General features: G+C 42.8%; 1 protein-coding gene across 1 annotated transcript in view; it reads left to right on the top strand.

The window, feature by feature from the left end:
- Positions 1 to 14,214, top strand: part of LOC148504760 (carotenoid-cleaving dioxygenase, mitochondrial-like) — a 67,960-nt gene that overhangs the window by 30,152 nt on the left and 23,594 nt on the right. Inside the window, exons 4-7 of the mRNA XM_088448533.1 lie at positions 575 to 683; positions 5,166 to 5,268; positions 7,572 to 7,700; positions 13,465 to 13,625. Of these exons, the coding sequence (XP_088304659.1) occupies positions 575 to 683; positions 5,166 to 5,268; positions 7,572 to 7,700; positions 13,465 to 13,625 (502 nt within the window). The remainder of the gene's footprint in view (positions 1 to 574; positions 684 to 5,165; positions 5,269 to 7,571; positions 7,701 to 13,464; positions 13,626 to 14,214) is intronic.

Below are 14,214 nucleotides of genomic sequence, written 5' to 3'. Positions count from 1 at the left end.
TGGGTAATGAAATCTCCTGATTGGCGTTACCCAATAGAAGCCTATGGGCTTCTATCGGGAGAGCAATGTAAGAGGGATCCAATCCCTGCACACCCCGCAGAAGGACATCAGATGTGCTTCTGGGTCACAAACCCGGCAGTCAATCCATTGCAAAGGGCCACTCTTACCGAGAGAGCGGTCCTTTGCGGTGTTCTTCATCCATACCGGCGTTGATAATGCCAGCATGCATGCGAAGGGTGGCAGGATGCATCACATCCCATATGCATTGCTTCATGCATCACACCCTGACATAATTTGGTGGTTTACTTCACTCTGTACCTGAGGTCTTTGAAACTGTTCCATCTGCAAGAACTGTTTAGGGACGTCACATAGGACATATGGTATCAGGGGAGCGCCATTAGAAGACAGTATTATGGTTTTAAAAGGTTTTAGCTTAAACAAGACATAAAAAAAAATACTCTTACAGCAAAATAAATGCTATGATATTTATACAGATCTAATTTGCCTATTTTACTTGGTATAATGTCCATCTAAAATGTTAAAATTTACTGAATATTGTTATTTTAGAACCAACTGACAATGGGAGTATAAACTTCATGAAATACAAAAAGGATTATTACGTCAGCACAGAGACAAACCTGATGTATAAAGTGGATCCAGTGATGTTAAAAACTGGAGAAAAGGTGATTTTGTTTTGTCATATTTCATTAAAATACCAGTTTCATGTTTAAAATGGGAAGACTATGACCTTAATATCGGCAGACAGGGAGTAAACATATTAACTCACTGATATTTGAGAATAAAGCCGGGTACACACTATACAAATATTGGGCCAGTCAGCCGATAATTGTATGATGTACAGTATATGCAGGAGCGTTAGCCGATAAACAGCTTGAAACGGTCCTGCAGTGGTCAGGTCGGGAGGACGGGATCTGATGTGCTGTACATGCTATCTTGTTCCCGACCTCCCAATCCCATTGTAGACATCTGACATTATTACCGATCCCAACTGCGATTACACACGCAATCAACAGATTGTTTCGTACTGTGCATGCGTATACACCGCAGTGTGCGCGTGTGAACCGGCCACTGCTTTCGAGGCTGCGATCGCAGTGACTACGCAGACTGATTGCAGAGTGATTGACAGGAAGTGCCATTTGTGGAAGGTGACGGGGGGGTGGTCAGCCCCCCGGCGTTTGAACGCCAGGGGCATGTATAAATTATCCACTATAATGCCTTATGCAGCCTGAGCACTCATAAAGTGCGATGAAGTTAGCAAGTAAGGTCAGAGCTTGTGCAAGTGTGCGTGAGGCTGCAATATTACTTGATTGTATCGATGGTTTCGCAGTCTTGCTAAACTTTACGGATGTGTGTAAGGTAAAGTGGGCATCCTTATGTTGTGCTGCAACGGCATAGCAATCGCAATGGATTAGCATACTATTGCAGTGAGACTGCGTGCGTAATCGCTGTTGCAATCACAGTTGCGATCAATAGTGAATCAGGCCCACTGATCTACAAATTGCTCAGTATGTACGGGTGCCCTGTAGGCTCACAGCATTTATCGGATCTGCAGTATTTATCTACTGGTGTGTATGTGGCTTAAGAATGATTAATATTTGCCACATTCTTAAGGCTCAAATAAATATGAATAGGAATAAAATTAATTTTTTATGGTCCCTGATCTGAACTTAAATAAACTGGTGGCCTTTATCAATTTAATACACAATCCCACAATCCCAATGAAGACATGCTGGCAAATCACTCAACTTTTGGGGGATATATAAGAAAATTGTCTATGGGGAGATAAGATGTTGCCCATGGCAAGCAATTACATTCTATTTGGTTGCTACGGGCCACAGTATAGGGAGATTTATACAACCATTTAAACATGACAAGGGGAAGTTTCGCCATAGCAACTGCATGCCTCCTATCATATTATAAGATGTACTAGATAAATAATAGCTAAATGCCAGAGCCGTAACTAGACTTTTTGGTGCCCTGTGCCAGAGATAGCATTGGCGTCCGCCCTCCCATTTTTTAAATAGGGACATAAGAAGTGCACCTGAAAAGGGGCCATGGCCTCATGGGGAAGGGCCAGGGAAGAGATAGCGGAGGCCAGGAGATGCAGGGGATAAAAGAAGAGGAAGCTACAAGTAAGAATGATAATAAACAGGAAAATTGGCAGGCAAGAACAGTGCCACCTGCCCACGGTGCCCTGTGCTATGGCACAGGTCGCACCACCCTAGTTACGGTCCTGCTAAATGCTGATTGGTTGCTCTGGGAAACACCTCCACTTTTCTCTTTAGAAGGTGTGATACACAGTAGGAATGGCCATCGGAGGGGTGTCCATCAATGGGTCCATCGGTGGTTACCATCAATAGCACAAAAAACCATCTATAGTGAACCATCGATGGTTTGCACCCCTTGATGGCCACCACTTCAGCGGGGAATGGCAGGCCGCAGGCCAGTCAAAACAGGGGTGGGGCTTAGCCAAGAGATGGAGTTAAGGGCCTTGCTAGAAGCGATCGCTCGCACGATGTGTATGTAAATTGTGTAGGCAGTGCTATCGTAACAGCAATGCATTAGCACGCCCAGTATTTCTTAGAGAGCGATTACATAGTGTATGTAGACACCCACCAGCCTGTTTTAAGACGTCCACTTGTGCACGTCATGTCCAGGAAGTGTATGCAACCATCGGTACTTCGGATGCTATCGCAGCATTTGAGGTTGACCATACCCTGCTGCAAGCACTACGAGCACTTCAGTGTAAAAACAAGCCAGGTGACGTCTACTATGATGCTGTCCTATAATTATGCACACCTCTAAAAAGCCGTTGAGATGCTCAGGCACGCCTGCGTTTGCACCTCCACTCCCCCGTTTATAATGGCCAGCCCGTTACCACCTACAAACGGCTTCCCCTGTCACTCACTCTGCTGGGCTGTCTATGTGCAGCGAGCAAATGCATTGTGTACTTTTGCTAAGGTATGCACATGTGCACAATGCATACACACTGCATACCATCGGCAGCAGCGAGAGTATGCATCTGAGCGAGTGGGTCTGAATCAGGGCCTAAGCTATGTCCCGTTCAGAAAAAAAAAATCATCTGTCACTCATCCATTGATGGCAGAGATGGCACCATTGGCACTCTGCCATCAGTGGTAAAGGTATTGACCATCGGCCATAAACCATCAATGATTTTGAATCATCGATGGTCGATGGCCATCCTTAATACACAGTACCGTACACATCACAGTTCTTTATAAATGTTCCCAGTTGTGTTCCTGCAGACTGATTATGATGTTGTGAAATGGTAATCTTAGATGGGCAGGGTTCTTTACTATTGTATTGCCAGATGGCACACTGTGCATGCCAACTGCTTTCACTCTGGCAGGAATAAGGACTTGTCATTTATTGCTTAACCTCTGCATTGTGATCAGTGCTATAATCTCTGTCCATATGAACAACGCTTAGAAGTCCTTTCTGTCTAAGAGGGACGTCACAGAACATGGTATGATGGGAGAAGTACCCATGTTAGGGAGATGAGACTAGATAGAGGAGAGAGCAGTGTTCACAATAAAAAACATCTGCATAGATCTCTTTTATGTTTTTCATAGTTTTTCATCATTCTTAGGATGAGGATTATGGTTAGGTTTATGGCTAGGCATTTGGCAGATGGTTAGGGATCTATTCATCATTACATGATTATCACTTGTGATAATTATGTTTTAAACTCGCTGCGAGTTTAAAAACTGTTCGGAGGCATTCATCGTGCCTCACTGCCTAAAGTATCACTTCCGAAAAGCGGTTCCTACAGTCAGGGATTGTGCATTCAAAAGACAATATATTTTTTTCAGTAACGCCGTGGGTGCCGCTTGGGGGGTTTCTGACTGGCGCATGCGCGGATGCACTACAAGTGCCGGTCAGAAGCCGAAAGAGGGAGAGTGCACTTTGGCAACCAGGTGATTTAACAGTCACTCTCCCTCTTCAGCAAACCTACTGTTCATCATGCATGCAGATGGTGACTGTACCTACTTCCTCATGATAAAAAGGGGAAGCAGGCCCAGGCATTTACCGTAAAATAGCTGCCAGATTAATACATATCCCCCGCAGTCTCCAATCCCTTGTTATATAATAAAAGCTGAAATCTCAGCAGTCTTTCTATTATCTTTTATATATATCCTCCATCACGTTCCCAGTGCTGTCTGATTTGTTACCACTATACTGACCCTTTATAAATCACATTTTGCAACCAATATCCATTTATTTCAGAATTACTGTGCGCACTTTCCATATGCTGCTATTATTGTAACCTCATGTGCTGTGTATGGGACAGACTTTAGGAGATTATTATATAAAGTAGGTTATTATTATCATTATTATTGTTTTGTAATACAGTGCTGCACAGACAATAGGGAAATCAGGGCATTGGGCAACACATGGCATTGCTCTCTCACAGCATTGGGATCACGAGTTTAATTCTCCTTCAGGGCCCTATCTGTATGGAGATTGTGTGTTCTCCCTATACGAGATTCATTCTCTCTCTCTATCTCTCTCTCTCTCTCTCTCTCTCTCTCTCTCTCTCAACCCCTCCCCCGTAGGACAGGGACGGATGTGAATGACAAATATTCTCGCAGTATAACGCTGCGTAATATGGTGGCATTATACATAGTAACTGTAATGATAATACTACCTGAAACAGGGACATACAAGGTTATCAGAATCCAGAAAGCAACGAATAGGGAGTGCCCTACCCATGAGACAGCTTATAATGTAATAAATTACTTTAATATGTGTTGTTCACACCCGTATGCAACTTGTAGCATTCAGCATAACATCTAGCTGTATATATTTCTTATCCTTGTACTGTACAAAACTGCTGTTCTCAGAGTAGAGATGTAATCAATGTAAGAGCACAAAGCTGAGCTCTGTCATATCTAAAGGCATCAATAATAATCTCTGCCTAGATTATCTAATGGGCTTGATAAAACATCTCAGAAAGGAGCCGGATAGAGGAAGCAGTGTATCTAGAATAGTAAGAGAACATGTACAGACATTACATTAAAAACTTCAGAAGATCCATTGGCTTAAAATCACCAGTCAGTTCCAAAAACAGTCAAAAATAACCCGACTCCTTCCTTGGCTGCTACTATACCTTCTGATTGCAGGTTACCTGGCATGATTATATTGCTGTGAATGCGGCGACAGCTCATCCTCATTACGACCCCAGTGGGACAGCATATAATATGGGAAATTCCTATGGGAAACAAGGTAAGAGGTTTATTTTTACATAAACTACCAGCAATAATGAGAAAAAAAAGCAGCTACAGAAATTCAAGCACATATACTGTATACATATATACTGTATATACAGTATATTTATGTACACACACATATATATATATATATATATATATATAATGGCTCCCTTTATCCTTCGGTTTGACAGAAGTATACATAAGTACAGATTAGTATAATCTGCACAGTTCAGCGCCCTATGCTTGAGCCTACATTACCTAATGGATGATTCGGCCTTGCCTTTATACGGATCCACTAACTAGCCTTGATGTCAGATTTCTGTGGTTATACAATTATACATTTGTGTTATTGTTACTGTATATTGTGATTCCTTGTAATCGCTGTCTTTATGGTATTTGTTGGTTAAAAAATTGCTAAATATATTTATGGTTAAAATGGTTAGCTATACTTTACAACAAATGTTTACTGCATGTATTAAAGCATTTACCAACTCTATGCACAATAGTTAGTTAATACATTTTATTTCACTTACACACAATGGGCCTCAATTAGAGTGGGTTATACATCAGTTTCATTGTGTGCGTACCAACTGTTGATAGTAATGTTCATTAGCCTTCAGATTATGGTCTGTTTACTAAGCAGTGTTAGGAGACAGAGTGAAAACTGATAAGGTACCAGCCAATCAGCTCCTAACTGTCACCTCAGTTGAGAGCGGATTTGCTGGCACCTTATCACTTTTCACTCTGTCTCCTAACACTGCTTAGTAAGTAGACCCCTATATTATAATAAATAATTGCCGTTTATTACGGCTTACAGATATGTTATTTCTATTTAGACTACTGCAGTAAGAAGATTCCCATTGGAGTTTTTATTCGATGTAGGGGTTCATGTATTTGCTTCCATTTTGCATAGAACATGTGAATTTAGCATGCATCATTAACACTGTCAAGGCACTATTTTCTTCATTACATTATATTGTGGTCAAATATGGTAATGTGACTTTCCCATTGACCATTAGCATGGTAAAGTTTGAACTACAGTATATGCAATCTTGGGGGCATAAGTATATACATTTGTACACCTGACGTACAGCTTACTTAGAAATACTGCTGGCTTTGGACAAACAAGGAGCTTAAGACATGTGCAACTCAACATACGCAAACTTTTTTGTGACAGAATCTTTACAAATACTTTTAAAATTCCTCAAACTCTAACGGGTAGATGTACTAAGCCTTGGGGGCCTATTCATCATGTTAATTATCGGGGTCCTAACAGACCCCGATAATTAACATCCTAACTCGCCGCGGCTGCCGGAGCAATTCATCATTGCTCCAGCGCGGTGACAGCTAATGCGAAATCAGCTGACCCCCCGATCGACTTCACTGCTCCTTTCCGGAGCAGTGAATCCATTCACTGCTCCTATCGGAGTAGTGACAGCAGTGCGCATGCGTGACCTACAGGTCACGCATGCGCACATGAGCCCCAACGTCCGGTGAAAGGAGCCGGACAGCGGCGGAGAGATCCGAAAGGATCCCTCTTCGCAACTCGGACCTTCTTTCCATAGGGAAGGAATGGGTTGTGTTGCCGGAGCATTCACCATCTGAAGATGGTGAATGCTCTCGCAGTCAAGCTCCGAAAATATAATATTTTCGGAGCTTGATGAATACTCTCCCCATACTAGTGTATGGGGACAGCGGGCCATTCCGCGAGAGGAAGGTAAGTAGGAGATATCTTTTATACTAGTGTATGGGTACAGTGGGCCATTCCGCGAGAGGAAGGTAAGTAGGAGATATCTGCGATATCTCCTGCTTTACCATCTTGATGAATGGCCCGATAACTTAATTTTCACAATTGCAGGTGAAAATTTGCATTTTCACCTGCTTTTGTAAAAATGAAGGGATGATGAATAGGACCCTTGGGGAGAGATAAAGTATAGAGATATAAAATACCAACCAATCAGCTCCTGTCATTTTTTAAACACAGTCTGTAAAATGATAGGAGCTGATTGTTTGGTCCTTTATCTTTCTCAAAGGCTTAGTACATCTCCCCTTACATGACCCAGCCATTTTGTGTGTCCCTATTCCAGTCTATCACTACACTAGTAACAATTCCTGCTTCATGCCTCAGTGATGCCACCATTTTCTAGTGAATGGAAAGGCTGCATCTTCAGCTGTTTGTGTAGCTCACAAAATGGTTACTGCCACTGTATGTAATGGTTAACTTTAATGCTTTGTTATTATAGTGGATATTATGTACATTTTGCATAAGGATACATAAGGCAACATTCTTATTTCATTATGCTTATTTATGTATAGGCACATTTTACAACATTATTAAGGTGCCTGCCCAGGAATCAGAGGATGAAGACACACTGCAAGGTGCACAAGTAATCTGCTCCATACCAGCAAAGGACAAATGGAACCCATCTTATTACCATAGCTTTGGTAAGTTCCTTTCTAATGTTACAATATTGTGCATTTAAACTTAGTGACTACAGTGGCTATATATACACATTATGCATCATCTGTGCCTGTAAGCAAATCATTGCAGTAAAATGTGTCTGTATATCTGCATTCATTTCAACTAGATGCAGTATGTAATGTTAGTCTACTTTTTACAACCAGTCTGCAGCCATGGAGAAAATGATACACCGCTGCCACATGTACTCTATGTGTATTCTCTCTGTTATTATCATATTAAAGATACATTGTGAGTAAATGTATACAACCTGGTACAGCTACTACCTCAGTAGTAACACTGGAGGTCATCATACACAATGTTCTATGGTACCAGCCATAATCATGGACAATTCACAGCTATCCCTTATCAATAATAAAAAAGGACATCTGTGAGTACAGGCAAAGGTCCAGTAATGAGGTAGAGCGTTTATAATGTCAGAGCACTAACCACTAAAGAGACCCCAGGTTACCAACACTCCTTAATGTCAAGGATGAACCCACCCTTACCTGCCCGTTAAGTGGTATACACTTACATCAGTTCAGTGCCTCCACCCAAGTATCGATAGTATAGGCCTACTTGGGAAAACCCTATTACATCAGACTACAAACATTAGATGTTATCTCCTGCATATAATTATATCATATTGGGATTCCTCTCCTTATCCCTTTATTAACCATCTCAAAAAGATGGTCACTCAATCTGCCATTTTTGCATCCATTCTTGTGCTTTAAGAAAGCACAACATTAAAACAGGAACAAATACACTGGCGCGCGGGATGCCAACGGTCTAAATACCAACCCCGAAATCCCGACAGCACTGGGATCCCGCCACTAGTATCCCAAGCAACGACATCCCAAAGGTAAGTATCGCCAGAAAGGGCAGGGTTAGGGTGCGGGGCTAAGGTTAAGTTCTAGGGAGAGGGTTAGGCACCGGGGAGGGTGGGTTAGGATTAGGGTGCGGGGAGGGGCGGTTAGGTTTAAGCACTAGGGGGGAAGTTAGGTTTAGGCACCGGGGAAGGTTAGGTAAAGGGTTGGGGAGGGGGAGGTTAGGCTTAGGCACTAGGGGGGAGGAGGGACGGATTTACATCTAGGCAACCTAGGCAGTCGCCTAGGGCCCAGTGGGTACCAAGGGGCCTGTGGCTGGGCCCCCCCAGAATCTGGCCCTGCAGAGAACATGCAGCTGAGCAGTCATCTCCTGACATTCAATAACGCTGCTCAGCGGGCGCGGGCACGCTGTGACGTGATGTCACATGACCATGCCTGCCAGGAGCTGAGCAGCAGTGCCGGATTATAGGGAGGTCGACAGGGGTGGTCGTCCCAGGGCCCCCACACAGTGTCCCCGGCACTATCCCCAAAATGAACAGTGGGGTTTTTTTTTTTCAATGGACTTAGAGCCGCGTGCAGCGACCCGCGATTAAGCCCCGCCCCTCTCTGTTTTCAGCTCCGCCCCCTTCTGCTGCTGCTGGCCTGCTGCCTCTGAAGTAAGTAGTAATTTACATATGTATATATATATCTGTGTGTGTATATATGTGGGTATATATATATATATATATATATATATACAGTCAGGTCCATAAATATTGGGACATTGACAGAATTTTCATATTTTGGCCTCTATTCACCACCACAATTATTTTGAAATGAAACAAACAAGATGTGCTTTAACTGCAGACTTTCAGTTTTAATTTGAGGGTAATTACATCCAAATCAGGTGAACGGTGTAGGAATTACAACGGTTTGTATATGTGCCTCCCACTTTTTAAGGGGCCAAAAGTAATGGGATAAACTAAACAATCCTAAATCTAACTTTCACTTTTTAATACTTTGTTGCAAATCCTTTGCAGGCAATTACAGCCTGAAGTCTGGAACGCATAACATCACCAGACGCTGGGTTTCATCCCTGGTGATGCTCTGCCAGGCCTCTACTGCAAATGTCTTCAGTTCCTGCTTGTTCTTGGGGCATTTTCCCTTCACTTTTGTCTTCATCAAGTGAAATGCATGCTCAATCGGATTCAGGTCAGGGGATTGACTTGGCCATTGCATAACATTCCACTTTTTAGCCTTAAAAAACTCTTTGGTTGCTTTTGCAGTATGCTTCGGGTCATTGTCCATCTGCACTGTAAAGCACCGTCCAATGAGTTCTGAAGCATTTGACTGAATATGAGCATATAATATTGCCCGAAACACTTCAGAATTCATTCTGCTGCTTTTGTCAGCAGTCATATCATCAATAAATACAAGGGAACCAGTTCCATTGGCAGCCATACATGCCCACGCCATGACACTACCACCACCATGCTTCACTGATGAGGTGGTATGTTTTGGATCATGAGCAGTTCCTTTCTTTCTTTTCTCTTCCCATCACTCTGGTACAAGTTGATCTTTGTCTCATCTGTCCATAGGATGTTGTTCCAGAACTGTAATGGCTTTTTTAGATGTTGTTTGGCAAACTCTAATCTGGTCTTCCTGTTTTTGTGGCTCACCAATGGTTTACATATTGTGGTAAACCCTCTATATTCACTCTTGTGAAGTCTTCTCTTGATTGTTGACTTTGACACATATACATCTACTTCCTGGAGAGTGTTCTTGATTTGGCCAACTGTTGTGAAGGGGTTTTTCTTCACCAGGGAAATAATTCTTTTGTCATCCACCACAGTTGTTTTTCGTGGTCTTCCGGGTCTGTTGGTGTTGCTGAGCTCTCCGATGCGTTCTTTCTTTTTAAGAATGTTCCAAACAGTTGATTTGGCCACACCTAATGTTTTTGCTATCTCTCTGATGGGTTTGTTTTGATTTTTCAGCCTAATGATGGCTTGCTTCACTGATAGTGACAGCTCTTTGGATCTCATATTGAGAGTTGACAGCAACTGATTCCAAATGCAAATGTCACACCTAGAATCAACTCCAGACCTTTTACCTGCTTAATTGATAATGAAATAACGAGGTATAGCCCACACCTGTCCATGAAATAGCTTTTGAGTTGATAGTCCCATTACTTTTGTCCCCTTAAAAAGTGGGAGGCACATATCGAAACTGTTGTAATTCCTACACCGTTCACCCGATTTGGATGTAATTACCCTCAAATTAAATCTGAAAGTCTGCAGTTAAAGCACATCTTGTTTGTTTCATTTCAAAACCATTGTGGTGGTGAATAGAGGCCAAAATCTGAAAATTCTGTCAATGTCCCAATATTTATGGACCTGACTGTATATATGTATATATATATATATATATATGACATACACACATCTTGCAGACAGCCCAATGTGTCCTCATACACCTTTCCTTTTTTTCTACATTTGGCACAAGATGCCGTCACGGCTAAGATGCACCACGACGAGTAGCAATTAGATAGATCCCAAATTTTTTTCTCCTGAAAAAGTATTCATATCAAGTATCAGATTAAAGAAGCAAATTTTAAGAAAAATCACAAGGCATGGATAATACACAAATTCAAAGGCATGGCACATTTGGTGGCATGGCATGATTTTAGGAAAGGTGTATGTGGGCACATGTATGTGTGTGTGTGCATATTATATATATATGTATATATATATATATATATATATATATATTATCCTTGTATTTAATCTGACTCCTTGAAAAACTCACACCCCCTGCCATCTCTCAGCACCCCATAATGTCTGATAACCTGTTTGTTATCCCACAGTGCAATCATCATGTCTAATGTATACAATATCTAGTACAATCTCTGGTAGCATGCTCTGTGATTATTCTACACTAATGTACTCACCTCCCTTGTTCTATCCCACCACTACTCCCCAGTGGTCCCCTTCTTTCATCACCCTCTTTCGCTATACTTGTTTCCCCCTTTACAATTAACTCTTCCCCCATTTTTGCCACTCTCTTTACCTCTCTTTTTTTTGGTCCTCACCCTCATTTGCTCCCTCTTTAACATCTTCACCTCACTCATGGCAGACTGTCTAGTATCGCCTATGGCTAGCAGGGAGGGGAGAAAAGTGCTGTTCTGTGAGAGGTGAGGGGAGAGGGGTCTGTGCTGTACGGGGAGAGCGGCCTGAGCTGAGAGGGGTCAGTGATGTGAGGAAGAAGGGGTCTGTGCTGAGAGGGGTCAGTTATGGGAGGAAAGAGGGGGTCTGTGCTGAGGGGAAGGGTGGGCCTATGCTGAGAGGGGTCAATGATTTGAGGAGAGGGGGTCTGGGCTGAGAGGGGTCAGTGATGTGAGAGGAGGGGGGTCTGTACTGAGAGTGGAGAGGGGTCAGTGATGTGAGGAAACAGGGGTCAGTGATGTGAGGAAAGAGGGGGTCTGTGCTGTGAGGGGCGGGGGGGTCTGTGCTTGGGAGGGGTTGGGTTAGACTGCTGGGGGGAAGATTAGGGTTAGGCTGCGAGGGGGAGGATTAGGGTTAGGCTGCGGGGAGGGAGGGTTAGGTTTAGGGGTAGAGATAGGATACTTACCATCGGTGTCCTAACTTTGTCGGGATGCCGGCATCGGAATTCTGAGAGCCGGCATTCCATATCCAACCCATACATACATAGCCGACGTTTGAAGGCCGCAGTTGACCTTTCGTTCAAGGTGCTGTACAGGGGCATGAATCAGATGTTAAAATGTGGTTTATTTTTTAGGCGGGTGTGTATTTATTTATTAGGCTGGTGTGTATTTGTTAGGCGGGTGTGTATTTGTTAGCATGTTGACAATTTTTGCCTTGTATAATTGAGTTGCTGTTTTTGGTAGATTTGGGATACTTTCTTTTCAGTGTTGTTACATGATATGTTAGTACTGTAGTATTTATAATATTTAAATTTATTGCTCTGCAATGTTTATCTAAAGAGCTGATGAGCCACAGATTGCAATAGTGGTGGGAGGGAGGCCCCAAAATTGGTATCTTGCCTAGGGCCGAATGAGGTCTAAATCCGGCTCTGGGGGTGCGGTTGTTTATTCACCGGGGAGAGAGGGTTAGGGTAGGGGATAGACTTCCCTTGTGTCCTTATGGGTGTCAGTATTCTGACCAGCGGAATCCCAACAATCCATACCTAACCCGCCTGCAACACTCTCATAACGTGCCCATAAGATGGACCATCTCCGTGCATCCACATAGCCACCTCCATGTCATTGCCCAGGAACGTCCAATACATTATGAAGACATATTTGAGACTTGTGCGTCTCAATTGCAACTCCGACTCTGTACGCCCGGACTCTGAACACATGGGCAGAGCAACTTACACACATGTGCAGGAGAAAATGATCTCAACTATTGACATTGCGTTACCACAAAACATGAGAGCTCTAAATATAGTAAGAGACCTGCCTTAGGAGAGTGTGAGGCCAGACAGTAAGGCATAGTTGTGATTTTTTAGATAAATTACTCCAGAGGGCCTCATTTATCAACAAGTATTATCATTCACAACGAATGAAAAAACTTGTTGCGTATGATAATGGTGCTCCAGCCAATCAGCTCCCAACTGTCATCTGTTGGGATTTGATTGGCTGGAGCACCATTTATCATACGCAATGAGTTTTTTTCACTCGTTGTGAATAATAAAGCTTGTTGATAAATAAGGCCCTCTGTTAGTTACAGTATGTTACTGTGGAAAACATTTTTTCCATACTTACTTACTAGGCCATGTATCACTACTCTCAATATGACAGCTTGAAATGAAAGCCTCTGTTGACCTTATACTGTCCAACCTTACTATATATTACTATACATTACTATACATTATTATGGAGATGAAAAACATTTACTTCTTCTTTTTGCTTCTCTATATTTCTTAGGGATGACAGAAAACTTTGTTGTGTTTATAGAACAGCCAATAAAAATGAATGTGATGAAAATGATTATTGGCAAAATAACTGGCACCCCTATATCTGACTGCTTGAGTTGGGATCCAAGATATGACACAATATTCCATGTGGCAAATAAACACACAGGAGAGGTAAAGCTGCCTTTATACCGCAGGGAGGGTGAGTGTCCAGAATTTCTAGGGATGTTATGGCTGAAGGTTAGCTTTTGCTATTGGAATGATGGTGTGGGTACGACTTGCGTGCAGACATTGTGCAGATGAGGGCAAGCGATCTCTTGGAATATTCCTTAGATTAAGTAGCACCAAGAACAGATCAGATGTCATCTCAAGGTGTTTGGCAGAGCTAACTGCTTTTTCAGCTAGTCCATTGACTGTAGGTATTGAAGACTGCTGGTTGATTGTTTAATGTCTCATTGTCTTGTGAAACTCTGAAACTCATTGCTCATGAACTGCATGGTATTGTCTGTAAGGGGTTGCTGGGGTATACCATGCACAGATGCCATTTCAATTTTTTGATGACCATGGAACTGATGAGGCTGGGCACATAGTCCATCTCAAACCATCCAGAATAGGAATCCACTAGCACCAGGCAGGGCTGTCTCTACCTATAGGCTAAATGGGCAGTTGCCCAAGGGCCCCAGGATTCCAAGGGCCCGTGGCCGATAGCACCCCTACCCTCATCGCATAGCTACAACCACTGATATTCCTGCATGGGGAGGAG

This window comes from Taudactylus pleione, unplaced genomic scaffold (genome assembly GCF_031769625.1).
Source record: "Taudactylus pleione unplaced genomic scaffold, aTauple2 ptg000457l, whole genome shotgun sequence".
NCBI classification, from domain to species: domain Eukaryota; kingdom Metazoa; phylum Chordata; class Amphibia; order Anura; family Myobatrachidae; genus Taudactylus; species Taudactylus pleione.
The sequence above is the reverse complement of the archived record's forward strand: the minus strand, read 5'-3'. Positions and strand labels throughout refer to the sequence as shown.